This window comes from Lepisma saccharinum, chromosome 9 (genome assembly GCF_977018435.1).
Source record: "Lepisma saccharinum chromosome 9, izLepSacc3.1, whole genome shotgun sequence".
Lineage (NCBI taxonomy): Eukaryota > Metazoa > Arthropoda > Insecta > Zygentoma > Lepismatidae > Lepisma > Lepisma saccharinum.
Genome location: NC_139237.1, coordinates 516,624 through 544,321, shown reverse-complemented (window position 1 = coordinate 544,321; position 27,698 = coordinate 516,624). Strand labels below are relative to the sequence as shown.

Sequence of the window (27,698 nt, the reverse complement as noted above, 5' to 3'; positions counted from 1 at the left end):
CCCTGCTCGTGGAGAAAACTGAAAGTAATTTTGAAAGTAAAATGAAGGAAAACACGAAAAATGAAATAAAATCACGACCTAACAAAACCTAACCTAATGTAACCCAACCGAGTATATGCAGATATTAATCTGTGTGTACCTTTCACTGCCATACTCTAGTAACAAACGTACAATTGTGAAATAGAAACCTGAAAGTTATTTTTGTTAAATATACAAGTTTATTTTATGTGTTCATCCAAAATAATAATGCGCCGAATCAATAATTGTTCCAAGTCTTAGGTTATTTTTTTGCAGTGGCATTTTGTCCAAATGTAACTCTAAAAGTCCTATTCAGCAAAAGAAACTAAAAAATTTGGAAATTTAGCCTATTTTTGTAAATTACGTGCTGGTTAAGGTCGTACCTTAAAAGCATTTTTTTTTTATATATACGTAAGGTCAAAAATCTTCTCGCTTGCAGGCTGAGATATCGTTAGGTTATGTAAGTGTACGTTTCGGAGGGGTGGTAGACAAGTTCGTCCAATTCCAAGATTCAATTTTTGGCCCTAAAAAGGGCCTTTTTCGGCAAGGTAATTATTTCCTTGAGTTTACTTTGAGCTGGTGTACTTAGTCACGGCCTTGGTGCCTTCACTGACGGCGTGCTTGGCCAGTTCACCGGGGAGGAGCAGCCGAACGGCCGTCTGGATCTCCCTGCTGGTGATGGTCGATCGCTTGTTGTAATGAGCGAGCCTGGAAGCTTCGGCGGCAATGCGCTCGAAGATGTCGTTGACGAAGCTGTTCATGATGCTCATCGCCTTGCTGGAGATGCCGGTGTCAGGGTGAACTTGCTTCAACACCTTGTAGATGTAAATTGCGTAGCTCTCCTTCCTCCTCCGCTTCTTCTTTTTGTCTCCCTTGGAGATGTTCTTCTGGGCCTTTCCGGCCTTTTTGGCGGCTTTTCCACTTGTCTTTGGCGGCATGTTGCAGACAGACTCGATGGGCGCCACCTCCGTCGATTCGTTTTTAAGAAAGGACGGTTGATATCAGACGGACCAATGGCGCTTCGAGACGTGTCTCCCGGACGCTCTCATTCGCGGCGATTCAATACTACTTAACAAAACCACCAAACTGGCTGGCAAAAATTTGTGTTTTCACGTTGTATCGATAGCAAGAGATCATCATGTCTGGACGCGGAAAGGGAGGAAAAGTGAAGGGAAAGAGCAAGTCTCGCTCCAGCCGAGCCGGACTTCAGTTCCCCGTCGGCAGAATCCACCGACTTTTGCGAAAGGGCAATTATGCCGAACGTGTCGGTGCCGGTGCACCGGTTTACCTGGCCGCCGTCATGGAATATTTGGCAGCCGAAGTCTTGGAGTTGGCCGGCAATGCTGCTCGCGATAACAAGAAGACCAGGATCATCCCCCGTCACTTGCAGTTGGCCATCAGAAACGACGAGGAGTTGAACAAGCTCCTTTCTGGGGTCACGATCGCCCAGGGTGGCGTGCTGCCCAACATCCAGGCGGTCCTTCTTCCCAAGAAAACCGAGAAGAAAGCTTAAGCTGACACCCTACCCCCTCAGCTTCTAGCAAATCGGCCCTTGTAAGGGCCACCAATTACCTTAGGAAAGGGTCATTGTCTACTCCATTTTTTTAAGTTTTCAAGTTTGAAGTCTGTAGTCTAATCAGGACTGACAATCCATGTAACTTGGCATGCAAATCCTGTGTTGATTCAATGTTTTTTGCCTATTTCCGATAATGTCAGAGAATAGTGGCTTACCTGTACGTATACATCTTGTAAATTTTGATAGCATAGAGATTATGACGTGTGTTTTGTTTTCGGTGGAGTCAAGCTGCACTGAAAATAATAATAATAAAAAATATATATATATGTTCGCCTGAGTTATATTAATTGATGTTATAATTTGACAGAAGCAATCTGAATTTCACATAAATTTCTTTTGCTTTGCTAAACGACGAACGAAGGGTGGGTAGTCATCTAGCGAATGCTGAGAGTCCTCGCGTGAATATTTTTTGTTGAATTCTCAATTATTTCAATCATTCTTATGTCATTATGAACTCGAGACGAGAGAAATCGTTCGAATCGAGGCTGGGATCAGGGGGTAAGGTTCGGGGAAAGTTGAAAGCTGACATTTCCTTCCTCAAAGAAAAGATTTGTGGCCCTTAGAAGGGCCGATTTTTCAAGATGGAGGACAGGCAAACTAGAGCCCTTAACCTCCGAAACCGTACAAGGTTCTGCCTTGACGTTTGAGTGCGTACACGACGTCCATGGCGGTTACGGTTTTCCTCTTGGCGTGCTCCGTGTAGGTGACGGCATCGCGGATAACGTTCTCCAAGAACACCTTGAGGACGCCGCGTGTCTCTTCGTAGATGAGACCGGAGATTCGCTTCACACCTCCTCGCCGGGCAAGACGGCGGATGGCGGGCTTGGTGATACCCTGGATGTTGTCTCGGAGAACTTTACGGTGGCGCTTGGCACCTCCTTTGCCGAGTCCCTTTCCTCCTTTACCTCTGCCTGTCATTTCTGCAGTGCACGTACGTGGATTCGAAAGATGAGAATGAAGCCTTCCCGGCGAGCCGGCTCAGTTTTGTACGCCTTCGACAGAGGGGGGCAGAATGGCGGGAGCCAATGGGAAATCCGCTTTTCGGTTTGATTTCACGAATCAGGAGCATGCACGGCACCTTTCAGGGCAAAGCATATAAAGGCATGATTTTTGGTTGGCGCGATTGTTTGAAACGGAAACGCTTAGGACAAGCACGCGACAATGGCCCGGACTAAGCAAACTGCACGAAAATCCACCGGAGGCAAGGCCCCAAGGAAGCAGCTCGCCACAAAGGCAGCTAGGAAGAGCGCTCCCGCCACCGGAGGAGTGAAGAAGCCCCATAGGTACAGGCCAGGTACCGTGGCTCTTCGAGAAATCCGTCGCTACCAGAAGAGCACCGAGTTGCTCATCAGGAAGCTTCCTTTCCAGCGTCTCGTCCGCGAGATCGCTCAAGATTTCAAGACCGACTTGCGCTTCCAGAGTTCCGCAGTCATGGCTCTCCAGGAGGCCAGCGAGGCTTACCTCGTCGGTCTCTTCGAAGATACCAACTTGTGTGCCATCCACGCTAAGCGTGTCACTATCATGCCAAAGGACATCCAGCTCGCCCGCCGCATTCGTGGAGAGCGTGCTTAAGCGCATTCCGCTGCCCTTGGCAAACAATCGGTCCTTTTGAGGACCACAAATCCTACTTGGAAAGTACGTTTTGGTCGTATCTCTCTTTATTTTTTATTATTATTGTCAATTCCATCCCTATCCTCGCGTTTATCCAAAAGTTATTTAAAATAATAATGCCGAAGCAATTGGGCGATATTTCATGAATATTCAGTTTTAATAATAAAGCTCTCGCTAAATCTTTAAATCTAATATCTTACTCGCAGTTCATTTCATAGAATCGATGGAAACGAAGTCAAACAAATTATGACGACATAATGTGACTAGTGTATTGCTTTCATTTTTTTAAAAAAGAAAATGCATGGATGGAAGGGAAAGGATGACACCGTGTCCGATGAAAGGAAAGGTTATAAGATTGAGTGATCGTGCAAATTCGCTCCTTCCAGGAGAATTTTGATGGTCCTCAGAAGGACCTTTTTATGGGGAACACTTGCGTGCTCAACCATTTTACTTCTTTTTTGGTGCAGCCTTCTTTGCTGCCTTGGGCTTGGCAGCCTTCTTTGGCTTTGGCGCCTTTGGTTTCTTGGGCGTCTTTGCCTTTTTCACTTTCGATGGAGACTTCTTTGGCTTTGCAACAGGTGCCTTCTTCTTTTCGCCGGTCTTCTTTGGTCGCTTGGCCGGGGCAGCTTTCTTTGCCGGTTTCTTCTCCTTGGGAGCCGAGCGTTTGGTCTTGGAAACAGCCCCGCTTTCCGGTTTCTCCTTCAGCGACGAAGCGCTGAGTTTGAAAGATCCGGAGGCACCCTTTCCTTTGGTTTGCACCAAAGAACCTGATGCCACGGCGCTCCTCAGGTACTTCTTGATGAAGGGCGCGAGCTTCTCGGCGTCGACCTTGTAGTTCTGGGTGATGTACTTCTTGATGGCCTGCAGGGAAGAGCCTCCGCGCTCCTTCAAGTTCTTGATAGCGTTGTTCACCATCTCGGATGTCCTGGGATGGGAAGGAGCCGTTCTCGGCTTTTTCGCCTTCGAGGACTTCTTGGGCGAAGCCGCCGTCGGGGCTGAGGGAGCTGATGCCGTATCTGCCATATCTACGCTCTTTTCGGAACGAAAATGAATCCCCGCGCCGAGGTTTCGACCCCCTTTTCTCTCGGAGCGCGGACCGGAGCGAGAGCAGCTCTCAGGCGGGCCGAAGCAAACTGAAGTTTGTAGTTGCCACAACGGTAAGTGTGTTTCCTCCTCTTTCCAAGATTAATTTTTTCAGTGCTGAGCTAGAGAGCACCAGCATCCCTCGTTGTTGGGTACGTTCCGGAAACTTTGAAGTAGCCGTGAAGTGCCGCAGTCCGTCCCCACGACTTCCACGTTCCTCGCTTCCTTCGTGTCAAACTCACCGTAGGTGTACGCGCGACCTCCATATGCCCGTGATTTCCTTAGTTTTCTCTGAGAAAAGGTAGAAGGTGCGTCGGTTGCACGGAGGAGATGGAAGTTCAATCCTTCCCCTATTCTCTTGCTGAGAATCAGGTGCCTTGAGCATACGACAGGCCTCTCAAGCCAATCTCCGAAGTAGCGTGTGTCGCACACGCCTGTGTTTGAACGAAGCTGGCCTACTTCCAATGTATAGCCTTTAATTTCGTTTATAGGCGAAAATCTATCGCATGAGGACTGTGGTTCGATTCGAAAGCAGCCATTTGCACCGAAAGTTAGCGCGGCCCTTCCTGCTCTCCGCCGATAAATAATAATAATGTAATAGTTTGTGTCGAGGTGCCCGTTGCCTACTTTGGTTTGTGGGAATAGCGCGTATTCGAGAACTCGATGAAGTTGTCCGAAGATAGCACAAAAATAGGAAATAGCTAGGCTGGAGAGTATATATATATATATATATATATATATATATATATATAACTACGCACTGGTAATGATCAGGCTGGAAAGTTCATACGAACTAACCGAGCCCAATCACTTTTTCGTTGTTAGGTCCTGGGTATATAGTGTGGAATCAAAAAGGTTGGTCATGAGATTCACTTTTATTCACTGCACTAAATTTTCTTCTTCTCTATCTTGTAGCTTTTATGTTCACACATCTCTGGAAGGGTGTTAAAGCACATTTCTCACTATGACTACAATGAAATGTATAATTATTTGTTATGTTTCTTCTACACGTTCTTGGCAGTGCCCACGAGACGAGACATTTCCCCGAAAACGAGAAGTTGGACTATATGTACCTTACCGAAAGCAGTATCTTTCGCCAACGGCCATACCACGCTGAATATACCGGTTCTCGTCCGATCACCGAAGTCAAGCAGCGTCGGGCCTGGTCAGTACTTGGATGGGTGACCGCCTGGGAACACCAGGTGCTGTTGGCATCCTTTTTCTTTTTCAAGGTTCATAGTGGCCTTTTATTTGTGAATTGAAGCCAATCAATCACCGACAGTTTTTGCAGAATCGCTTTTTTTTTTTTTTTTTTTTTTTTTCAATATACCTGTCATCAAATAATAATAATAATATAAGTGAAGAATGTATATTAGTATATATGAATATCGGGGAAGGCGACTTTCTTCTGTTTTTTGGGGCTTGCGGGGTTGCAGGGTGCGTTCTTATTACCGGCGGCCGCCATAATCCCGGCGGGGAGCGAGCGCTCCCCTGCCCGGCGGATCCGCCGCGTCGCTCCCCGAAGAGCCCGGCGTTGGTAGTTTTCGGCGAGGATACGTGCCGGCGGTTGCAGGGAGTGTGTTTTTTTTGGGCGTTTTTATTTTTTTGCAAAATGCCATCGCCGTGGAAGGAGGCGTTCGCTAAAGGGATAGTCCCGGCCCGGCAACCCTGATCCGTTGGCAATTTCGCCCGAAACGCACCGGGGCGGGGGGGGGGGGGGGTGTGCACACGCAGAATAAAGAATTGGAAATGTCGCATACTCGTTGGCGAGGACACGTAAACCGAGGTTCTGTTTCAACCGATGCATGTCAAATCTCGCGTCTTTTCCCTTCGGAAAGGGAATGCTCGATCAGTGCAGTGATGTGAAAGTGTCCCCGCTAGTGGACAATTTAGCAGAAGGCAAGTGGGGAAGGTCCTGGTCGGAACGGTTACTTTTGGCAGCAAACGGTTACGAAACTGTTACTTTTGTCAGTAAACTGTTACAAAACGGTTACTTTTGTCAGTAAACTGTTACAAAACGGTTACTTTTGGCAGTAAACTGTTACGAAACGGTTACTTTTGGCAGTAAACGGTTACGAAACTGTTAGTTTTAGCAGGGAACGGTTACAAAACCGTTACTTTTGGCAGCAGACGGTTACGAAATCGTTACTTTTGGCAGCAGACCGTTACATAACCGTTACTTTTTGCAGCAAACGAATTAACGATAAAATGACCATTCGGTATTTCTCGACTGGTCGGGAGTCGGGAAGTCATTTCCCGAAGTCGGGATCGGGACAGGATCCCCCCCCCGGTCCCGACTTTTCGGGATCCCGCACACCCCTAATATTAATGCATAGGATGGAATGAACATTTTTTTTTGCCATGTCAACGTAACCTAACCTCCCAGAGGATCTGGGTTCAGACGAACGCGAGACAAATTCCTGGAAAAAGGACCTTGCGTAAGACAACTTTGGTTCCTCTTCAAAAATTCGCGTACACTTTCGTTGTGTAGTCAGCATGTAATGATACCGAATGGAGGCATGTAGGCGTTCGAACCCCACCCCTAACTGAACAAAAAAATGCTAATCTTCCGGGATCGTAAGTTGAAGTTCCACCCCCCCCCCCGATGCCGCCGCCCTCTGGAAACAACGTTCAGATCAATTCTTGGAGTAACCGATTTCAAATGCAACGGTTCCCGCCAAATGTCACACTTCGTTGAGCGTACCAGTTCTCACCCTTTCATAGAAGTTAAGTGAGCCCTTTTAGTGCAAATTATGAATGTGACTGCCAAACTCTTCCTTTTTCCCTGCTCGTGGAGAAAACTGAAAGTAATTTTGAAAGTAAAATGAAGGAAAACACGAAAAATGAAATAAAATCACGACCTAACAAAACCTAACCTAATGTAACCCAACCGAGTATATGCAGATATTAATCTGTGTGTACCTTTCACTGCCATACTCTAGTAACAAACGTACAATTGTGAAATAGAAACCTGAAAGTTATTTTTGTTAAATATACAAGTTTATTTTATGTGTTCATCCAAAATAATAATGCGCCGAATCAATAATTGTTCCAAGTCTTAGGTTATTTTTTTGCAGTGGCATTTTGTCCAAATGTAACTCTAAAAGTCCTATTCAGCAAAAGAAACTAAAAAATTTGGAAATTTAGCCTATTTTTGTAAATTACGTGCTGGTTAAGGTCGTACCTTAAAAGCATTTTTTTTTTATATATACGTAAGGTCAAAAATCTTCTCGCTTGCAGGCTGAGATATCGTTAGGTTATGTAAGTGTACGTTTCGGAGGGGTGGTAGACAAGTTCGTCCAATTCCAAGATTCAATTTTTGGCCCTAAAAAGGGCCTTTTTCGGCAAGGTAATTATTTCCTTGAGTTTACTTTGAGCTGGTGTACTTAGTCACGGCCTTGGTGCCTTCACTGACGGCGTGCTTGGCCAGTTCACCGGGGAGGAGCAGCCGAACGGCCGTCTGGATCTCCCTGCTGGTGATGGTCGATCGCTTGTTGTAATGAGCGAGCCTGGAAGCTTCGGCGGCAATGCGCTCGAAGATGTCGTTGACGAAGCTGTTCATGATGCTCATCGCCTTGCTGGAGATGCCGGTGTCAGGGTGAACTTGCTTCAACACCTTGTAGATGTAAATTGCGTAGCTCTCCTTCCTCCTCCGCTTCTTCTTTTTGTCTCCCTTGGAGATGTTCTTCTGGGCCTTTCCGGCCTTTTTGGCGGCTTTTCCACTTGTCTTTGGCGGCATGTTGCAGACAGACTCGATGGGCGCCACCTCCGTCGATTCGTTTTTAAGAAAGGACGGTTGATATCAGACGGACCAATGGCGCTTCGAGACGTGTCTCCCGGACGCTCTCATTCGCGGCGATTCAATACTACTTAACAAAACCACCAAACTGGCTGGCAAAAATTTGTGTTTTCACGTTGTATCGATAGCAAGAGATCATCATGTCTGGACGCGGAAAGGGAGGAAAAGTGAAGGGAAAGAGCAAGTCTCGCTCCAGCCGAGCCGGACTTCAGTTCCCCGTCGGCAGAATCCACCGACTTTTGCGAAAGGGCAATTATGCCGAACGTGTCGGTGCCGGTGCACCGGTTTACCTGGCCGCCGTCATGGAATATTTGGCAGCCGAAGTCTTGGAGTTGGCCGGCAATGCTGCTCGCGATAACAAGAAGACCAGGATCATCCCCCGTCACTTGCAGTTGGCCATCAGAAACGACGAGGAGTTGAACAAGCTCCTTTCTGGGGTCACGATCGCCCAGGGTGGCGTGCTGCCCAACATCCAGGCGGTCCTTCTTCCCAAGAAAACCGAGAAGAAAGCTTAAGCTGACACCCTACCCCCTCAGCTTCTAGCAAATCGGCCCTTGTAAGGGCCACCAATTACCTTAGGAAAGGGTCATTGTCTACTCCATTTTTTTAAGTTTTCAAGTTTGAAGTCTGTAGTCTAATCAGGACTGACAATCCATGTAACTTGGCATGCAAATCCTGTGTTGATTCAATGTTTTTTGCCTATTTCCGATAATGTCAGAGAATAGTGGCTTACCTGTACGTATACATCTTGTAAATTTTGATAGCATAGAGATTATGACGTGTGTTTTGTTTTCGGTGGAGTCAAGCTGCACTGAAAATAATAATAATAAAAAATATATATATATGTTCGCCTGAGTTATATTAATTGATGTTATAATTTGACAGAAGCAATCTGAATTTCACATAAATTTCTTTTGCTTTGCTAAACGACGAACGAAGGGTGGGTAGTCATCTAGCGAATGCTGAGAGTCCTCGCGTGAATATTTTTTGTTGAATTCTCAATTATTTCAATCATTCTTATGTCATTATGAACTCGAGACGAGAGAAATCGTTCGAATCGAGGCTGGGATCAGGGGGTAAGGTTCGGGGAAAGTTGAAAGCTGACATTTCCTTCCTCAAAGAAAAGATTTGTGGCCCTTAGAAGGGCCGATTTTTCAAGATGGAGGACAGGCAAACTAGAGCCCTTAACCTCCGAAACCGTACAAGGTTCTGCCTTGACGTTTGAGTGCGTACACGACGTCCATGGCGGTTACGGTTTTCCTCTTGGCGTGCTCCGTGTAGGTGACGGCATCGCGGATAACGTTCTCCAAGAACACCTTGAGGACGCCGCGTGTCTCTTCGTAGATGAGACCGGAGATTCGCTTCACACCTCCTCGCCGGGCAAGACGGCGGATGGCGGGCTTGGTGATACCCTGGATGTTGTCTCGGAGAACTTTACGGTGGCGCTTGGCACCTCCTTTGCCGAGTCCCTTTCCTCCTTTACCTCTGCCTGTCATTTCTGCAGTGCACGTACGTGGATTCGAAAGATGAGAATGAAGCCTTCCCGGCGAGCCGGCTCAGTTTTGTACGCCTTCGACAGAGGGGGGCAGAATGGCGGGAGCCAATGGGAAATCCGCTTTTCGGTTTGATTTCACGAATCAGGAGCATGCACGGCACCTTTCAGGGCAAAGCATATAAAGGCATGATTTTTGGTTGGCGCGATTGTTTGAAACGGAAACGCTTAGGACAAGCACGCGACAATGGCCCGGACTAAGCAAACTGCACGAAAATCCACCGGAGGCAAGGCCCCAAGGAAGCAGCTCGCCACAAAGGCAGCTAGGAAGAGCGCTCCCGCCACCGGAGGAGTGAAGAAGCCCCATAGGTACAGGCCAGGTACCGTGGCTCTTCGAGAAATCCGTCGCTACCAGAAGAGCACCGAGTTGCTCATCAGGAAGCTTCCTTTCCAGCGTCTCGTCCGCGAGATCGCTCAAGATTTCAAGACCGACTTGCGCTTCCAGAGTTCCGCAGTCATGGCTCTCCAGGAGGCCAGCGAGGCTTACCTCGTCGGTCTCTTCGAAGATACCAACTTGTGTGCCATCCACGCTAAGCGTGTCACTATCATGCCAAAGGACATCCAGCTCGCCCGCCGCATTCGTGGAGAGCGTGCTTAAGCGCATTCCGCTGCCCTTGGCAAACAATCGGTCCTTTTGAGGACCACAAATCCTACTTGGAAAGTACGTTTTGGTCGTATCTCTCTTTATTTTTTATTATTATTGTCAATTCCATCCCTATCCTCGCGTTTATCCAAAAGTTATTTAAAATAATAATGCCGAAGCAATTGGGCGATATTTCATGAATATTCAGTTTTAATAATAAAGCTCTCGCTAAATCTTTAAATCTAATATCTTACTCGCAGTTCATTTCATAGAATCGATGGAAACGAAGTCAAACAAATTATGACGACATAATGTGACTAGTGTATTGCTTTCATTTTTTTAAAAAAGAAAATGCATGGATGGAAGGGAAAGGATGACACCGTGTCCGATGAAAGGAAAGGTTATAAGATTGAGTGATCGTGCAAATTCGCTCCTTCCAGGAGAATTTTGATGGTCCTCAGAAGGACCTTTTTATGGGGAACACTTGCGTGCTCAACCATTTTACTTCTTTTTTGGTGCAGCCTTCTTTGCTGCCTTGGGCTTGGCAGCCTTCTTTGGCTTTGGCGCCTTTGGTTTCTTGGGCGTCTTTGCCTTTTTCACTTTCGATGGAGACTTCTTTGGCTTTGCAACAGGTGCCTTCTTCTTTTCGCCGGTCTTCTTTGGTCGCTTGGCCGGGGCAGCTTTCTTTGCCGGTTTCTTCTCCTTGGGAGCCGAGCGTTTGGTCTTGGAAACAGCCCCGCTTTCCGGTTTCTCCTTCAGCGACGAAGCGCTGAGTTTGAAAGATCCGGAGGCACCCTTTCCTTTGGTTTGCACCAAAGAACCTGATGCCACGGCGCTCCTCAGGTACTTCTTGATGAAGGGCGCGAGCTTCTCGGCGTCGACCTTGTAGTTCTGGGTGATGTACTTCTTGATGGCCTGCAGGGAAGAGCCTCCGCGCTCCTTCAAGTTCTTGATAGCGTTGTTCACCATCTCGGATGTCCTGGGATGGGAAGGAGCCGTTCTCGGCTTTTTCGCCTTCGAGGACTTCTTGGGCGAAGCCGCCGTCGGGGCTGAGGGAGCTGATGCCGTATCTGCCATATCTACGCTCTTTTCGGAACGAAAATGAATCCCCGCGCCGAGGTTTCGACCCCCTTTTCTCTCGGAGCGCGGACCGGAGCGAGAGCAGCTCTCAGGCGGGCCGAAGCAAACTGAAGTTTGTAGTTGCCACAACGGTAAGTGTGTTTCCTCCTCTTTCCAAGATTAATTTTTTCAGTGCTGAGCTAGAGAGCACCAGCATCCCTCGTTGTTGGGTACGTTCCGGAAACTTTGAAGTAGCCGTGAAGTGCCGCAGTCCGTCCCCACGACTTCCACGTTCCTCGCTTCCTTCGTGTCAAACTCACCGTAGGTGTACGCGCGACCTCCATATGCCCGTGATTTCCTTAGTTTTCTCTGAGAAAAGGTAGAAGGTGCGTCGGTTGCACGGAGGAGATGGAAGTTCAATCCTTCCCCTATTCTCTTGCTGAGAATCAGGTGCCTTGAGCATACGACAGGCCTCTCAAGCCAATCTCCGAAGTAGCGTGTGTCGCACACGCCTGTGTTTGAACGAAGCTGGCCTACTTCCAATGTATAGCCTTTAATTTCGTTTATAGGCGAAAATCTATCGCATGAGGACTGTGGTTCGATTCGAAAGCAGCCATTTGCACCGAAAGTTAGCGCGGCCCTTCCTGCTCTCCGCCGATAAATAATAATAATGTAATAGTTTGTGTCGAGGTGCCCGTTGCCTACTTTGGTTTGTGGGAATAGCGCGTATTCGAGAACTCGATGAAGTTGTCCGAAGATAGCACAAAAATAGGAAATAGCTAGGCTGGAGAGTATATATATATATATATATATATATATATATATATATAACTACGCACTGGTAATGATCAGGCTGGAAAGTTCATACGAACTAACCGAGCCCAATCACTTTTTCGTTGTTAGGTCCTGGGTATATAGTGTGGAATCAAAAAGGTTGGTCATGAGATTCACTTTTATTCACTGCACTAAATTTTCTTCTTCTCTATCTTGTAGCTTTTATGTTCACACATCTCTGGAAGGGTGTTAAAGCACATTTCTCACTATGACTACAATGAAATGTATAATTATTTGTTATGTTTCTTCTACACGTTCTTGGCAGTGCCCACGAGACGAGACATTTCCCCGAAAACGAGAAGTTGGACTATATGTACCTTACCGAAAGCAGTATCTTTCGCCAACGGCCATACCACGCTGAATATACCGGTTCTCGTCCGATCACCGAAGTCAAGCAGCGTCGGGCCTGGTCAGTACTTGGATGGGTGACCGCCTGGGAACACCAGGTGCTGTTGGCATCCTTTTTCTTTTTCAAGGTTCATAGTGGCCTTTTATTTGTGAATTGAAGCCAATCAATCACCGACAGTTTTTGCAGAATCGCTTTTTTTTTTTTTTTTTTTTTTTTTCAATATACCTGTCATCAAATAATAATAATAATATAAGTGAAGAATGTATATTAGTATATATGAATATCGGGGAAGGCGACTTTCTTCTGTTTTTTGGGGCTTGCGGGGTTGCAGGGTGCGTTCTTATTACCGGCGGCCGCCATAATCCCGGCGGGGAGCGAGCGCTCCCCTGCCCGGCGGATCCGCCGCGTCGCTCCCCGAAGAGCCCGGCGTTGGTAGTTTTCGGCGAGGATACGTGCCGGCGGTTGCAGGGAGTGTGTTTTTTTTGGGCGTTTTTATTTTTTTGCAAAATGCCATCGCCGTGGAAGGAGGCGTTCGCTAAAGGGATAGTCCCGGCCCGGCAACCCTGATCCGTTGGCAATTTCGCCCGAAACGCACCGGGGCGGGGGGGGGGGGGGGTGTGCACACGCAGAATAAAGAATTGGAAATGTCGCATACTCGTTGGCGAGGACACGTAAACCGAGGTTCTGTTTCAACCGATGCATGTCAAATCTCGCGTCTTTTCCCTTCGGAAAGGGAATGCTCGATCAGTGCAGTGATGTGAAAGTGTCCCCGCTAGTGGACAATTTAGCAGAAGGCAAGTGGGGAAGGTCCTGGTCGGAACGGTTACTTTTGGCAGCAAACGGTTACGAAACTGTTACTTTTGTCAGTAAACTGTTACAAAACGGTTACTTTTGTCAGTAAACTGTTACAAAACGGTTACTTTTGGCAGTAAACTGTTACGAAACGGTTACTTTTGGCAGTAAACGGTTACGAAACTGTTAGTTTTAGCAGGGAACGGTTACAAAACCGTTACTTTTGGCAGCAGACGGTTACGAAATCGTTACTTTTGGCAGCAGACCGTTACATAACCGTTACTTTTTGCAGCAAACGAATTAACGATAAAATGACCATTCGGTATTTCTCGACTGGTCGGGAGTCGGGAAGTCATTTCCCGAAGTCGGGATCGGGACAGGATCCCCCCCCCGGTCCCGACTTTTCGGGATCCCGCACACCCCTAATATTAATGCATAGGATGGAATGAACATTTTTTTTTGCCATGTCAACGTAACCTAACCTCCCAGAGGATCTGGGTTCAGACGAACGCGAGACAAATTCCTGGAAAAAGGACCTTGCGTAAGACAACTTTGGTTCCTCTTCAAAAATTCGCGTACACTTTCGTTGTGTAGTCAGCATGTAATGATACCGAATGGAGGCATGTAGGCGTTCGAACCCCACCCCTAACTGAACAAAAAAATGCTAATCTTCCGGGATCGTAAGTTGAAGTTCCACCCCCCCCCCCGATGCCGCCGCCCTCTGGAAACAACGTTCAGATCAATTCTTGGAGTAACCGATTTCAAATGCAACGGTTCCCGCCAAATGTCACACTTCGTTGAGCGTACCAGTTCTCACCCTTTCATAGAAGTTAAGTGAGCCCTTTTAGTGCAAATTATGAATGTGACTGCCAAACTCTTCCTTTTTCCCTGCTCGTGGAGAAAACTGAAAGTAATTTTGAAAGTAAAATGAAGGAAAACACGAAAAATGAAATAAAATCACGACCTAACAAAACCTAACCTAATGTAACCCAACCGAGTATATGCAGATATTAATCTGTGTGTACCTTTCACTGCCATACTCTAGTAACAAACGTACAATTGTGAAATAGAAACCTGAAAGTTATTTTTGTTAAATATACAAGTTTATTTTATGTGTTCATCCAAAATAATAATGCGCCGAATCAATAATTGTTCCAAGTCTTAGGTTATTTTTTTGCAGTGGCATTTTGTCCAAATGTAACTCTAAAAGTCCTATTCAGCAAAAGAAACTAAAAAATTTGGAAATTTAGCCTATTTTTGTAAATTACGTGCTGGTTAAGGTCGTACCTTAAAAGCATTTTTTTTTTATATATACGTAAGGTCAAAAATCTTCTCGCTTGCAGGCTGAGATATCGTTAGGTTATGTAAGTGTACGTTTCGGAGGGGTGGTAGACAAGTTCGTCCAATTCCAAGATTCAATTTTTGGCCCTAAAAAGGGCCTTTTTCGGCAAGGTAATTATTTCCTTGAGTTTACTTTGAGCTGGTGTACTTAGTCACGGCCTTGGTGCCTTCACTGACGGCGTGCTTGGCCAGTTCACCGGGGAGGAGCAGCCGAACGGCCGTCTGGATCTCCCTGCTGGTGATGGTCGATCGCTTGTTGTAATGAGCGAGCCTGGAAGCTTCGGCGGCAATGCGCTCGAAGATGTCGTTGACGAAGCTGTTCATGATGCTCATCGCCTTGCTGGAGATGCCGGTGTCAGGGTGAACTTGCTTCAACACCTTGTAGATGTAAATTGCGTAGCTCTCCTTCCTCCTCCGCTTCTTCTTTTTGTCTCCCTTGGAGATGTTCTTCTGGGCCTTTCCGGCCTTTTTGGCGGCTTTTCCACTTGTCTTTGGCGGCATGTTGCAGACAGACTCGATGGGCGCCACCTCCGTCGATTCGTTTTTAAGAAAGGACGGTTGATATCAGACGGACCAATGGCGCTTCGAGACGTGTCTCCCGGACGCTCTCATTCGCGGCGATTCAATACTACTTAACAAAACCACCAAACTGGCTGGCAAAAATTTGTGTTTTCACGTTGTATCGATAGCAAGAGATCATCATGTCTGGACGCGGAAAGGGAGGAAAAGTGAAGGGAAAGAGCAAGTCTCGCTCCAGCCGAGCCGGACTTCAGTTCCCCGTCGGCAGAATCCACCGACTTTTGCGAAAGGGCAATTATGCCGAACGTGTCGGTGCCGGTGCACCGGTTTACCTGGCCGCCGTCATGGAATATTTGGCAGCCGAAGTCTTGGAGTTGGCCGGCAATGCTGCTCGCGATAACAAGAAGACCAGGATCATCCCCCGTCACTTGCAGTTGGCCATCAGAAACGACGAGGAGTTGAACAAGCTCCTTTCTGGGGTCACGATCGCCCAGGGTGGCGTGCTGCCCAACATCCAGGCGGTCCTTCTTCCCAAGAAAACCGAGAAGAAAGCTTAAGCTGACACCCTACCCCCTCAGCTTCTAGCAAATCGGCCCTTGTAAGGGCCACCAATTACCTTAGGAAAGGGTCATTGTCTACTCCATTTTTTTAAGTTTTCAAGTTTGAAGTCTGTAGTCTAATCAGGACTGACAATCCATGTAACTTGGCATGCAAATCCTGTGTTGATTCAATGTTTTTTGCCTATTTCCGATAATGTCAGAGAATAGTGGCTTACCTGTACGTATACATCTTGTAAATTTTGATAGCATAGAGATTATGACGTGTGTTTTGTTTTCGGTGGAGTCAAGCTGCACTGAAAATAATAATAATAAAAAATATATATATATGTTCGCCTGAGTTATATTAATTGATGTTATAATTTGACAGAAGCAATCTGAATTTCACATAAATTTCTTTTGCTTTGCTAAACGACGAACGAAGGGTGGGTAGTCATCTAGCGAATGCTGAGAGTCCTCGCGTGAATATTTTTTGTTGAATTCTCAATTATTTCAATCATTCTTATGTCATTATGAACTCGAGACGAGAGAAATCGTTCGAATCGAGGCTGGGATCAGGGGGTAAGGTTCGGGGAAAGTTGAAAGCTGACATTTCCTTCCTCAAAGAAAAGATTTGTGGCCCTTAGAAGGGCCGATTTTTCAAGATGGAGGACAGGCAAACTAGAGCCCTTAACCTCCGAAACCGTACAAGGTTCTGCCTTGACGTTTGAGTGCGTACACGACGTCCATGGCGGTTACGGTTTTCCTCTTGGCGTGCTCCGTGTAGGTGACGGCATCGCGGATAACGTTCTCCAAGAACACCTTGAGGACGCCGCGTGTCTCTTCGTAGATGAGACCGGAGATTCGCTTCACACCTCCTCGCCGGGCAAGACGGCGGATGGCGGGCTTGGTGATACCCTGGATGTTGTCTCGGAGAACTTTACGGTGGCGCTTGGCACCTCCTTTGCCGAGTCCCTTTCCTCCTTTACCTCTGCCTGTCATTTCTGCAGTGCACGTACGTGGATTCGAAAGATGAGAATGAAGCCTTCCCTTTTTTTTTTTTTTTTTTTTTTTTTTTTTTTATTGACCAAGAATGGTCAGGACGTCATCAATTGGGGAGAACCTGCTTCTTGTTTTATTAATTCATTTACAGGTGTCACATATTGTTTAGAATTACAACAATTAGATTTACAATCAACTATTTAAAACCCTCTGCACCTGTCGCTAGAGGTTACATTTTCTAGTGTACCCCAAAAAACCCAAAACATAGAATAATTTACAAAACAAAAACATTACATACATAAATGTGGTAATACAATACCACTTGGTTCTGAGAAGCCAGTCAGTATAGTTGTCGTGAATAGGGATGCGCTATTCTGTTGTATTTATTTTTGATGGTCCCTATATTTTGGATCAAGGGGTTAGGATGCATAACCAATTTGTCCCATAGATTTGATCTGTGGTAACGAAGTACCTCAATGATATATAATATTTCCAAATCGTCGTGTAGTTGTACAATGGTAGTAGACCGTGGATAACCACCTATTGTTCGCAACACGCTATTTTGGATCCTTTGGATTTTGTCCAGGTGGGTATGTGCGGCCTGTATCCATACAGCACCTGCATATGTCAGAATAGGACGGACCATCATTTTATATAAATGTAGTTTTGAAGATATGGCTAAAACTGGAGATCGCAACATTGGAGTTAGATAGCCTATCCGTTTCTTTGCTCGTGTACATACTTTATCGATGTGGGGGCCAAAAGTAAGAAGAGAGTCGATCTGGACCCCCAAATATCGTACTGTTCTTGCTGCCGGTATAACGGTGCCAAATAGAATGAGATGTGCTTGATTTTGATTGAAACTCCCATAACCAAACACCATACTATTGCACTTGTCCGGATTAAGTTTTATTTTCCATTTGCTGGCCCATCTTTCCAATAATGGTAGAAATTTCTTCATTCGAGCTTCGCAAGTGGAGAGTTTTCGCCCATGGACAAAAAAAGCAGTATCGTCGGCATATGTTGCCGTGAGTCCATTCGGTATTTCCGGAATATCAGCCGTGTAAAGAGCGTAAAGCATTGGTGAAAGGGCAGAGCCTTGTGGGACACCTGCAGCTATGTCGTAAGCATTGGAGGATGAACCTTGCACTGCGACCCTAAATTGTCGATTAGATAAATACGATAAGAAGAACTTTTTGTAACATGATGGAATTGGTAAATTTACCATTTTATGGAGAAGGCCACCATGCCAGACTCGGTCGAATGCTTTGTGAACATCTATGTACAGTCCTAGAGTTCTGTGTTTTCTGTTAAGATGAGAAACAGAATAATCAATAACTCGGAGAAGTTGTTCAGTAGTTCCGTGGCCTTTTCTAAAACCAAATTGATGGTTAGGGAGAAGATGGTTGTCATCCACTATCTTGGTCAGTCGATTGCGAAGTACACGTTCGAACAACTTACTGACATGGGAAAGGAGACTGATAGGTCTATAATTAGCAGCCTCTTTTGGATTTTTTCCCGGTTTCGGGATTGCAATCACCTTAGCTGTCTTCCAGATGGTCGGGAAATAGCTTGTTTTCAATATTGCTGTAAACAATTTGGATAGAAAGACGAATCCTTTTCTTGTCAATTTTTGTAGAGCGGAAGAAGGAATGCCGTCCAAGCCTGGTGCAGAAGTTGCTTTTAATGTCCGTGCTATGTTACTAATTTCTCTTGGAGAAATGTGAGGGGCATCTAGTCCAATCGGTAATTGAATAAGATCGTTATAGCTCTGTGTTACTGCTCGCTCAGTATCTAAATCTATTAAATCCTCGTTTAATTGGAAGTTATTATAAAATTGGCGGGCGAGAAGTTCTGCTTTGTCTTCTGGTGCAAGTACCGTTCGGTTTTCTCCTATAAGTACAGTCGGTGCTCCGGAGTCCCTGGCATTTAGATGTCTTGCCAATTTCCAAAAAGAAGGATCCTGCACGGTAAGATTTTGTAGCCGTTCATCCCACTGAGAAATTCTATCTCGTTCAAGGTACTTATGTAAGTGATTAGCAATAAATTTCCATTCCCAACGATGTTGAAAAGCAAGTGTTCTTTGCCATCTACGTTTAGCCCAACGAGTAAGTTGTAGAAGAATTGTAAGTATTGGTGATGTCAAGGTCTTTCTTGTAGTCTGTTGTTCCGTAGTGGCTTGTTTATAGGCTTTGGCTACTATTGACGTAAAATGTATAACTGCATTATCTATTTCTTCTGGAGTTGCTATACGTAGATGTAAGTTTAATTTTTGATGGATATTTTGTTGAAAATATTCCCAAATAGTGATGAACGTTGGCGGAGGTTGAAACCGATAACAATAAACTCCCTGAGCCAGAGCAGTAAAGACCGGTAAATGATCCGAAGTCAATGCGTCCTCCACATAGGGGGCTATGTTAACTCCAACTCCCTTACACAAGAGAATATCCAATACATCCGGTAAACCTCTACCTGTAGGATAAAAGGTAGGATCTTTCGGTGCTGAGATCGAGAATGTTGTATTTGGTAATATACGACGAAGGAGATTACCAGCTGTATTTGAAACTCTCGAATTCCAATCCGGATGTTTCGCATTTAGGTCTCCCGCAATCACTATATGAGATCCTAAGGAGTGTAGAGTTAAAATGTCTTGTTCTTGTAAGGGAAAGTTGGGAGGTCTATATACTGCAACAACAATAAGTTCCTTGTCCGCTGCATGTATGCGAATTCCAATGGCTTCTAAAGATTTTAATTGAGGGATTGGTATTTGCACCAGATTCATGCCTTTTCGAGCTAGAATTAGGAGTCCTCCTTTTGGGCGACCAATACGATCTAATCGGATGATGCGATAATCCGGCAAACTCCATTGTATATTTGGCTTCAAATGGGTTTCATTAATTAGTGCAAGGTCAACTCTCTTTTCCTTTAACTGCCGATATATCTCAGGAGATTGGTGTTTTATGCCGTTTGCGTTGTAATACAGCAGATGTAATTGACTGAGCAAGTTTCGTTTCCTAAAAGCAGCCATCAGATTGCATTTCCAATAGTGTTTGAATAATGATACTGATGACTGCCATTCCGGTAGTAGCCTGAGAGATTTGTTGAAGCCCACGAGAAAGGTGCTGCCAAATTTTTGTTAGATTCCAATTCTTAGCCATTTCCAATAAAGTGATGAATCCAGCTCCAGTAGTTGTAGGGGGTGGAACGTACGATTTTCTGCGTTGTCTTTGATGGAAGTCAGCATATTGAGCGTAAGACAATGGTTGCGAAGCTGCTGAAGATCGAAAAGCTGGCGTCGGTACTGTTGTAGATAGAGCAGCTGGTATTTCTTTTGAGGGCCCTGCAGCCGATGGTAGAGAGCTTGTTGATCTTTCAATATTCGCGGTCTCTGTCTGGTTAGTTGTTTGGCTTGGTCGAATTGTAGTGGCTGTGCGTTGTGTAATGCCAGCAAACAGACGGCAACCTCGAAAATTTGCAGGATGTGCACCCCCACAGTTGACACACTTTGGGAGTTGATCTTCACGTAAAGAGCAGTCCTTGGCCAGGTGGTTTTTCCCGCACTTCACGCAACGCGGGGTTGTATGGCAGTTTCGCTGAGTATGCCCTAGGCGTTGACAAACAAAACATTGTAAAGTCGTCGGTGGTTGGTAAGGTTCCACTTGAACACTATATCGACCTATGTATTCCAATTGATAGATACTGGAGACATCAGGAGTTTTTAGAATAGTCACCAAATATAAAGGAATTTTCTTCCTGGGAGATGATGCAGATGCACGTTGGGTCATTTGTTGTACTGTTAGTGCTTGAAAGCCCTCCTTGTGCAATGCAGAACAAATTTCAGAGGTAGATAGATCAATTGGAAGGAGACGGAGTACGACTTTAATTCGATCATTGGTCCTCGCGGGAGCGATGGCATGTTGTATACGTTGATGTTGTAGATGTTCACAAAGTCGGTCAAATTCAGGTGGAGAATTTAAATGAATGCGGATGCTTTCCCTAGTTATCCTGATTTTTGGATTGATGTTCAGCTTTTCCGTTATTACACTGACGAAATTATGTGGTGCAGGCTGATCGTACACGTATATCAACGGGCAGCGACGGTTATTTTCTGGATTTTTACTAGTTAAATCTTGGGGGGCGTCTGCCCCCCCCACAGCCCCATCAATTTGCATTTCGTTGTTTTCTACATCTTCATTTTGATCATTTTGTTGTAGGCTTGTGTACATATTAGACAGTTCTATCTGTGGAGGCACCACCGTGCTCGTTGTCTTCGCATGACTTGCTTTTTGGGTTAGAACCTGTTGGAATCCTTCCGCGTCTACTATTGATTTTTGAGGAAACAAAAATACTTGTTTTATTGTATCGAGGGAAGAAATATCCTGTCCATCAGATAGTGCTAACTTCGGTTGTTTAGATCGACGTCCCTTTTTAGGTGACTGTCTAAGGATGTTCTTATGAGAAGTAGATTTATTCTTCATTGTAGTCGCCGACTGTTCCGATGTTGCTGACGAGTCGTCGGAAGTAGAGTGGCGCTGGCTTTTTGTGGTCTGCTGCAATTTATACTGTTGTGCGCACCAATCAGAAGGAGGAGGCATCTGATTGGCTAATGTAGTCGACGAATCACTGAAGCATTCCGGTCGACGTCCGCTATTGGATCCCCGCGATTCTCGGGAAGCGCTGCGACTGGCTGTCTTCTCTGGCTTCTCCATCTCGCCGATGCTGGCCGCCGCTCGGCGCGATGTTCTGTTGTCGAAAACAGGCGCTTCGTTGAACACCGTGAGGTCTCCACGCCTGGTCCGAGAGGACAGAGGAAGCCTTCCCGGCGAGCCGGCTCAGTTTTGTACGCCTTCGACAGAGGGGGGCAGAATGGCGGGAGCCAATGGGAAATCCGCTTTTCGGTTTGATTTCACGAATCAGGAGCATGCACGGCACCTTTCAGGGCAAAGCATATAAAGGCATGATTTTTGGTTGGCGCGATTGTTTGAAACGGAAACGCTTAGGACAAGCACGCGACAATGGCCCGGACTAAGCAAACTGCACGAAAATCCACCGGAGGCAAGGCCCCAAGGAAGCAGCTCGCCACAAAGGCAGCTAGGAAGAGCGCTCCCGCCACCGGAGGAGTGAAGAAGCCCCATAGGTACAGGCCAGGTACCGTGGCTCTTCGAGAAATCCGTCGCTACCAGAAGAGCACCGAGTTGCTCATCAGGAAGCTTCCTTTCCAGCGTCTCGTCCGCGAGATCGCTCAAGATTTCAAGACCGACTTGCGCTTCCAGAGTTCCGCAGTCATGGCTCTCCAGGAGGCCAGCGAGGCTTACCTCGTCGGTCTCTTCGAAGATACCAACTTGTGTGCCATCCACGCTAAGCGTGTCACTATCATGCCAAAGGACATCCAGCTCGCCCGCCGCATTCGTGGAGAGCGTGCTTAAGCGCATTCCGCTGCCCTTGGCAAACAATCGGTCCTTTTGAGGACCACAAATCCTACTTGGAAAGTACGTTTTGGTCGTATCTCTCTTTATTTTTTATTATTATTGTCAATTCCATCCCTATCCTCGCGTTTATCCAAAAGTTATTTAAAATAATAATGCCGAAGCAATTGGGCGATATTTCATGAATATTCAGTTTTAATAATAAAGCTCTCGCTAAATCTTTAAATCTAATATCTTACTCGCAGTTCATTTCATAGAATCGATGGAAACGAAGTCAAACAAATTATGACGACATAATGTGACTAGTGTATTGCTTTCATTTTTTTAAAAAAGAAAATGCATGGATGGAAGGGAAAGGATGACACCGTGTCCGATGAAAGGAAAGGTTATAAGATTGAGTGATCGTGCAAATTCGCTCCTTCCAGGAGAATTTTGATGGTCCTCAGAAGGACCTTTTTATGGGGAACACTTGCGTGCTCAACCATTTTACTTCTTTTTTGGTGCAGCCTTCTTTGCTGCCTTGGGCTTGGCAGCCTTCTTTGGCTTTGGCGCCTTTGGTTTCTTGGGCGTCTTTGCCTTTTTCACTTTCGATGGAGACTTCTTTGGCTTTGCAACAGGTGCCTTCTTCTTTTCGCCGGTCTTCTTTGGTCGCTTGGCCGGGGCAGCTTTCTTTGCCGGTTTCTTCTCCTTGGGAGCCGAGCGTTTGGTCTTGGAAACAGCCCCGCTTTCCGGTTTCTCCTTCAGCGACGAAGCGCTGAGTTTGAAAGATCCGGAGGCACCCTTTCCTTTGGTTTGCACCAAAGAACCTGATGCCACGGCGCTCCTCAGGTACTTCTTGATGAAGGGCGCGAGCTTCTCGGCGTCGACCTTGTAGTTCTGGGTGATGTACTTCTTGATGGCCTGCAGGGAAGAGCCTCCGCGCTCCTTCAAGTTCTTGATAGCGTTGTTCACCATCTCGGATGTCCTGGGATGGGAAGGAGCCGTTCTCGGCTTTTTCGCCTTCGAGGACTTCTTGGGCGAAGCCGCCGTCGGGGCTGAGGGAGCTGATGCCGTATCTGCCATATCTACGCTCTTTTCGGAACGAAAATGAATCCCCGCGCCGAGGTTTCGACCCCCTTTTCTCTCGGAGCGCGGACCGGAGCGAGAGCAGCTCTCAGGCGGGCCGAAGCAAACTGAAGTTTGTAGTTGCCACAACGGTAAGTGTGTTTCCTCCTCTTTCCAAGATTAATTTTTTCAGTGCTGAGCTAGAGAGCACCAGCATCCCTCGTTGTTGGGTACGTTCCGGAAACTTTGAAGTAGCCGTGAAGTGCCGCAGTCCGTCCCCACGACTTCCACGTTCCTCGCTTCCTTCGTGTCAAACTCACCGTAGGTGTACGCGCGACCTCCATATGCCCGTGATTTCCTTAGTTTTCTCTGAGAAAAGGTAGAAGGTGCGTCGGTTGCACGGAGGAGATGGAAGTTCAATCCTTCCCCTATTCTCTTGCTGAGAATCAGGTGCCTTGAGCATACGACAGGCCTCTCAAGCCAATCTCCGAAGTAGCGTGTGTCGCACACGCCTGTGTTTGAACGAAGCTGGCCTACTTCCAATGTATAGCCTTTAATTTCGTTTATAGGCGAAAATCTATCGCATGAGGACTGTGGTTCGATTCGAAAGCAGCCATTTGCACCGAAAGTTAGCGCGGCCCTTCCTGCTCTCCGCCGATAAATAATAATAATGTAATAGTTTGTGTCGAGGTGCCCGTTGCCTACTTTGGTTTGTGGGAATAGCGCGTATTCGAGAACTCGATGAAGTTGTCCGAAGATAGCACAAAAATAGGAAATAGCTAGGCTGGAGAGTATATATATATATATATATATATATATATATATATATATAACTACGCACTGGTAATGATCAGGCTGGAAAGTTCATACGAACTAACCGAGCCCAATCACTTTTTCGTTGTTAGGTCCTGGGTATATAGTGTGGAATCAAAAAGGTTGGTCATGAGATTCACTTTTATTCACTGCACTAAATTTTCTTCTTCTCTATCTTGTAGCTTTTATGTTCACACATCTCTGGAAGGGTGTTAAAGCACATTTCTCACTATGACTACAATGAAATGTATAATTATTTGTTATGTTTCTTCTACACGTTCTTGGCAGTGCCCACGAGACGAGACATTTCCCCGAAAACGAGAAGTTGGACTATATGTACCTTACCGAAAGCAGTATCTTTCGCCAACGGCCATACCACGCTGAATATACCGGTTCTCGTCCGATCACCGAAGTCAAGCAGCGTCGGGCCTGGTCAGTACTTGGATGGGTGACCGCCTGGGAACACCAGGTGCTGTTGGCATCCTTTTTCTTTTTCAAGGTTCATAGTGGCCTTTTATTTGTGAATTGAAGCCAATCAATCACCGACAGTTTTTGCAGAATCGCTTTTTTTTTTTTTTTTTTTTTTTTTCAATATACCTGTCATCAAATAATAATAATAATATAAGTGAAGAATGTATATTAGTATATATGAATATCGGGGAAGGCGACTTTCTTCTGTTTTTTGGGGCTTGCGGGGTTGCAGGGTGCGTTCTTATTACCGGCGGCCGCCATAATCCCGGCGGGGAGCGAGCGCTCCCCTGCCCGGCGGATCCGCCGCGTCGCTCCCCGAAGAGCCCGGCGTTGGTAGTTTTCGGCGAGGATACGTGCCGGCGGTTGCAGGGAGTGTGTTTTTTTTGGGCGTTTTTATTTTTTTGCAAAATGCCATCGCCGTGGAAGGAGGCGTTCGCTAAAGGGATAGTCCCGGCCCGGCAACCCTGATCCGTTGGCAATTTCGCCCGAAACGCACCGGGGCGGGGGGGGGGGGGGGTGTGCACACGCAGAATAAAGAATTGGAAATGTCGCATACTCGTTGGCGAGGACACGTAAACCGAGGTTCTGTTTCAACCGATGCATGTCAAATCTCGCGTCTTTTCCCTTCGGAAAGGGAATGCTCGATCAGTGCAGTGATGTGAAAGTGTCCCCGCTAGTGGACAATTTAGCAGAAGGCAAGTGGGGAAGGTCCTGGTCGGAACGGTTACTTTTGGCAGCAAACGGTTACGAAACTGTTACTTTTGTCAGTAAACTGTTACAAAACGGTTACTTTTGTCAGTAAACTGTTACAAAACGGTTACTTTTGGCAGTAAACTGTTACGAAACGGTTACTTTTGGCAGTAAACGGTTACGAAACTGTTAGTTTTAGCAGGGAACGGTTACAAAACCGTTACTTTTGGCAGCAGACGGTTACGAAATCGTTACTTTTGGCAGCAGACCGTTACATAACCGTTACTTTTTGCAGCAAACGAATTAACGATAAAATGACCATTCGGTATTTCTCGACTGGTCGGGAGTCGGGAAGTCATTTCCCGAAGTCGGGATCGGGACAGGATCCCCCCCCCGGTCCCGACTTTTCGGGATCCCGCACACCCCTAATATTAATGCATAGGATGGAATGAACATTTTTTTTTGCCATGTCAACGTAACCTAACCTCCCAGAGGATCTGGGTTCAGACGAACGCGAGACAAATTCCTGGAAAAAGGACCTTGCGTAAGACAACTTTGGTTCCTCTTCAAAAATTCGCGTACACTTTCGTTGTGTAGTCAGCATGTAATGATACCGAATGGAGGCATGTAGGCGTTCGAACCCCACCCCTAACTGAACAAAAAAATGCTAATCTTCCGGGATCGTAAGTTGAAGTTCCACCCCCCCCCCCGATGCCGCCGCCCTCTGGAAACAACGTTCAGATCAATTCTTGGAGTAACCGATTTCAAATGCAACGGTTCCCGCCAAATGTCACACTTCGTTGAGCGTACCAGTTCTCACCCTTTCATAGAAGTTAAGTGAGCCCTTTTAGTGCAAATTATGAATGTGACTGCCAAACTCTTCCTTTTTCCCTGCTCGTGGAGAAAACTGAAAGTAATTTTGAAAGTAAAATGAAGGAAAACACGAAAAATGAAATAAAATCACGACCTAACAAAACCTAACCTAATGTAACCCAACCGAGTATATGCAGATATTAATCTGTGTGTACCTTTCACTGCCATACTCTAGTAACAAACGTACAATTGTGAAATAGAAACCTGAAAGTTATTTTTGTTAAATATACAAGTTTATTTTATGTGTTCATCCAAAATAATAATGCGCCGAATCAATAATTGTTCCAGTTCCAAGTCTTAGGTTATTTTTTTGCAGTGGCATTTTGTCCAAATGTAACTCTAAAAGTCCTATTCAGCAAAAGAAACTAAAAAATTTGGAAATTTAGCCTATTTTTGTAAATTACGTGCTGGTTAAGGTCGTACCTTAAAAGCATTTTTTTTTTATATATACGTAAGGTCAAAAATCTTCTCGCTTGCAGGCTGAGATATCGTTAGGTTATGTAAGTGTACGTTTCGGAGGGGTGGTAGACAAGTTCGTCCAATTCCAAGATTCAATTTTTGGCCCTAAAAAGGGCCTTTTTCGGCAAGGTAATTATTTCCTTGAGTTTACTTTGAGCTGGTGTACTTAGTCACGGCCTTGGTGCCTTCACTGACGGCGTGCTTGGCCAGTTCACCGGGGAGGAGCAGCCGAACGGCCGTCTGGATCTCCCTGCTGGTGATGGTCGATCGCTTGTTGTAATGAGCGAGCCTGGAAGCTTCGGCGGCAATGCGCTCGAAGATGTCGTTGACGAAGCTGTTCATGATGCTCATCGCCTTGCTGGAGATGCCGGTGTCAGGGTGAACTTGCTTCAACACCTTGTAGATGTAAATTGCGTAGCTCTCCTTCCTCCTCCGCTTCTTCTTTTTGTCTCCCTTGGAGATGTTCTTCTGGGCCTTTCCGGCCTTTTTGGCGGCTTTTCCACTTGTCTTTGGCGGCATGTTGCAGACAGACTCGATGGGCGCCACCTCCGTCGATTCGTTTTTAAGAAAGGACGGTTGATATCAGACGGACCAATGGCGCTTCGAGACGTGTCTCCCGGACGCTCTCATTCGCGGCGATTCAATACTACTTAACAAAACCACCAAACTGGCTGGCAAAAATTTGTGTTTTCACGTTGTATCGATAGCAAGAGATCATCATGTCTGGACGCGGAAAGGGAGGAAAAGTGAAGGGAAAGAGCAAGTCTCGCTCCAGCCGAGCCGGACTTCAGTTCCCCGTCGGCAGAATCCACCGACTTTTGCGAAAGGGCAATTATGCCGAACGTGTCGGTGCCGGTGCACCGGTTTACCTGGCCGCCGTCATGGAATATTTGGCAGCCGAAGTCTTGGAGTTGGCCGGCAATGCTGCTCGCGATAACAAGAAGACCAGGATCATCCCCCGTCACTTGCAGTTGGCCATCAGAAACGACGAGGAGTTGAACAAGCTCCTTTCTGGGGTCACGATCGCCCAGGGTGGCGTGCTGCCCAACATCCAGGCGGTCCTTCTTCCCAAGAAAACCGAGAAGAAAGCTTAAGCTGACACCCTACCCCCTCAGCTTCTAGCAAATCGGCCCTTGTAAGGGCCACCAATTACCTTAGGAAAGGGTCATTGTCTACTCCATTTTTTTAAGTTTTCAAGTTTGAAGTCTGTAGTCTAATCAGGACTGACAATCCATGTAACTTGGCATGCAAATCCTGTGTTGATTCAA

General features: G+C 46.2%; 14 protein-coding genes and 3 non-coding genes across 17 annotated transcripts; 10 read left to right on the top strand and 7 right to left on the bottom strand.

Annotated features, from left to right (window-relative positions):
- Positions 1-584: 584 nt before the first annotated feature.
- On the bottom strand, positions 585-956 carry LOC145992293 (histone H2B). The gene has a single exon (XM_083128677.1). It carries the CDS (start codon positions 954-956, stop codon positions 585-587), a length of 372 nt encoding a protein of 123 aa, XP_082984803.1.
- Positions 957-1,156: 200 nt separating this feature from the next.
- LOC145992292 (histone H2A) lies at positions 1,157-1,531 on the top strand. Its single transcript, XM_083128676.1, has one exon. It carries the CDS (start codon positions 1,157-1,159, stop codon positions 1,529-1,531), a length of 375 nt encoding a protein of 124 aa, XP_082984802.1.
- A 669-nt stretch (positions 1,532-2,200) lies between these two features.
- LOC145992291 (histone H4) lies at positions 2,201-2,512 on the bottom strand. Its single transcript, XM_083128675.1, has one exon. The coding sequence runs from the start codon at positions 2,510-2,512 to the stop codon at positions 2,201-2,203; it is 312 nt and encodes a 103-aa protein (XP_082984801.1).
- Positions 2,513-2,755: 243 nt separating this feature from the next.
- On the top strand, positions 2,756-3,166 carry LOC145992290 (histone H3). The gene has a single exon (XM_083128673.1). It carries the CDS (start codon positions 2,756-2,758, stop codon positions 3,164-3,166), a length of 411 nt encoding a protein of 136 aa, XP_082984799.1.
- Positions 3,167-5,383: 2,217 nt separating this feature from the next.
- Positions 5,384-5,502, top strand: LOC145993019 (5S ribosomal RNA). The gene has a single exon (XR_014442231.1). It is a non-coding gene; the product is annotated as a 5S ribosomal RNA (ribosomal RNA).
- A 2,153-nt stretch (positions 5,503-7,655) lies between these two features.
- Positions 7,656-8,027, bottom strand: LOC145992289 (histone H2B). The gene has a single exon (XM_083128672.1). It carries the CDS (start codon positions 8,025-8,027, stop codon positions 7,656-7,658), a length of 372 nt encoding a protein of 123 aa, XP_082984798.1.
- Positions 8,028-8,227: 200 nt separating this feature from the next.
- Positions 8,228-8,602, top strand: LOC145992288 (histone H2A). Its single transcript, XM_083128671.1, has one exon. The coding sequence runs from the start codon at positions 8,228-8,230 to the stop codon at positions 8,600-8,602; it is 375 nt and encodes a 124-aa protein (XP_082984797.1).
- Positions 8,603-9,271: 669 nt separating this feature from the next.
- On the bottom strand, positions 9,272-9,583 carry LOC145992287 (histone H4). Its single transcript, XM_083128670.1, has one exon. It carries the CDS (start codon positions 9,581-9,583, stop codon positions 9,272-9,274), a length of 312 nt encoding a protein of 103 aa, XP_082984796.1.
- Positions 9,584-9,826: 243 nt separating this feature from the next.
- On the top strand, positions 9,827-10,237 carry LOC145992286 (histone H3). The gene has a single exon (XM_083128669.1). It carries the CDS (start codon positions 9,827-9,829, stop codon positions 10,235-10,237), a length of 411 nt encoding a protein of 136 aa, XP_082984795.1.
- A 2,217-nt stretch (positions 10,238-12,454) lies between these two features.
- LOC145993018 (5S ribosomal RNA) lies at positions 12,455-12,573 on the top strand. Its single transcript, XR_014442230.1, has one exon. It is a non-coding gene; the product is annotated as a 5S ribosomal RNA (ribosomal RNA).
- A 2,153-nt stretch (positions 12,574-14,726) lies between these two features.
- LOC145992285 (histone H2B) lies at positions 14,727-15,098 on the bottom strand. The gene has a single exon (XM_083128668.1). The coding sequence runs from the start codon at positions 15,096-15,098 to the stop codon at positions 14,727-14,729; it is 372 nt and encodes a 123-aa protein (XP_082984794.1).
- A 200-nt stretch (positions 15,099-15,298) lies between these two features.
- Positions 15,299-15,673, top strand: LOC145992284 (histone H2A). The gene has a single exon (XM_083128667.1). It carries the CDS (start codon positions 15,299-15,301, stop codon positions 15,671-15,673), a length of 375 nt encoding a protein of 124 aa, XP_082984793.1.
- A 669-nt stretch (positions 15,674-16,342) lies between these two features.
- On the bottom strand, positions 16,343-16,654 carry LOC145992283 (histone H4). The gene has a single exon (XM_083128665.1). The coding sequence runs from the start codon at positions 16,652-16,654 to the stop codon at positions 16,343-16,345; it is 312 nt and encodes a 103-aa protein (XP_082984791.1).
- A 5,015-nt stretch (positions 16,655-21,669) lies between these two features.
- Positions 21,670-22,080, top strand: LOC145992282 (histone H3). The gene has a single exon (XM_083128664.1). It carries the CDS (start codon positions 21,670-21,672, stop codon positions 22,078-22,080), a length of 411 nt encoding a protein of 136 aa, XP_082984790.1.
- Positions 22,081-24,299: 2,219 nt separating this feature from the next.
- LOC145993016 (5S ribosomal RNA) lies at positions 24,300-24,418 on the top strand. The gene has a single exon (XR_014442228.1). It is a non-coding gene; the product is annotated as a 5S ribosomal RNA (ribosomal RNA).
- A 2,159-nt stretch (positions 24,419-26,577) lies between these two features.
- On the bottom strand, positions 26,578-26,949 carry LOC145992281 (histone H2B). The gene has a single exon (XM_083128663.1). It carries the CDS (start codon positions 26,947-26,949, stop codon positions 26,578-26,580), a length of 372 nt encoding a protein of 123 aa, XP_082984789.1.
- Positions 26,950-27,149: 200 nt separating this feature from the next.
- Positions 27,150-27,524, top strand: LOC145992280 (histone H2A). The gene has a single exon (XM_083128662.1). The coding sequence runs from the start codon at positions 27,150-27,152 to the stop codon at positions 27,522-27,524; it is 375 nt and encodes a 124-aa protein (XP_082984788.1).
- The last annotated feature ends 174 nt before the right edge of the window (positions 27,525-27,698 follow it).

Excerpts from the sequence above, each read along its gene's own strand:
- LOC145992293 (XM_083128677.1), bottom strand. The coding sequence starts at position 956 with ATGCCGCCAAAGACAAGTGGAAAAGCCGCCAAAAAGGCCGGAAAGGCC.
- LOC145992292 (XM_083128676.1), top strand. The coding sequence starts at position 1,157 with ATGTCTGGACGCGGAAAGGGAGGAAAAGTGAAGGGAAAGAGCAAGTCT.
- LOC145992291 (XM_083128675.1), bottom strand. The coding sequence starts at position 2,512 with ATGACAGGCAGAGGTAAAGGAGGAAAGGGACTCGGCAAAGGAGGTGCC.
- LOC145992290 (XM_083128673.1), top strand. The coding sequence starts at position 2,756 with ATGGCCCGGACTAAGCAAACTGCACGAAAATCCACCGGAGGCAAGGCC.
- LOC145992289 (XM_083128672.1), bottom strand. The coding sequence starts at position 8,027 with ATGCCGCCAAAGACAAGTGGAAAAGCCGCCAAAAAGGCCGGAAAGGCC.
- LOC145992288 (XM_083128671.1), top strand. The coding sequence starts at position 8,228 with ATGTCTGGACGCGGAAAGGGAGGAAAAGTGAAGGGAAAGAGCAAGTCT.
- LOC145992287 (XM_083128670.1), bottom strand. The coding sequence starts at position 9,583 with ATGACAGGCAGAGGTAAAGGAGGAAAGGGACTCGGCAAAGGAGGTGCC.
- LOC145992286 (XM_083128669.1), top strand. The coding sequence starts at position 9,827 with ATGGCCCGGACTAAGCAAACTGCACGAAAATCCACCGGAGGCAAGGCC.
- LOC145992285 (XM_083128668.1), bottom strand. The coding sequence starts at position 15,098 with ATGCCGCCAAAGACAAGTGGAAAAGCCGCCAAAAAGGCCGGAAAGGCC.
- LOC145992284 (XM_083128667.1), top strand. The coding sequence starts at position 15,299 with ATGTCTGGACGCGGAAAGGGAGGAAAAGTGAAGGGAAAGAGCAAGTCT.
- LOC145992283 (XM_083128665.1), bottom strand. The coding sequence starts at position 16,654 with ATGACAGGCAGAGGTAAAGGAGGAAAGGGACTCGGCAAAGGAGGTGCC.
- LOC145992282 (XM_083128664.1), top strand. The coding sequence starts at position 21,670 with ATGGCCCGGACTAAGCAAACTGCACGAAAATCCACCGGAGGCAAGGCC.
- LOC145992281 (XM_083128663.1), bottom strand. The coding sequence starts at position 26,949 with ATGCCGCCAAAGACAAGTGGAAAAGCCGCCAAAAAGGCCGGAAAGGCC.
- LOC145992280 (XM_083128662.1), top strand. The coding sequence starts at position 27,150 with ATGTCTGGACGCGGAAAGGGAGGAAAAGTGAAGGGAAAGAGCAAGTCT.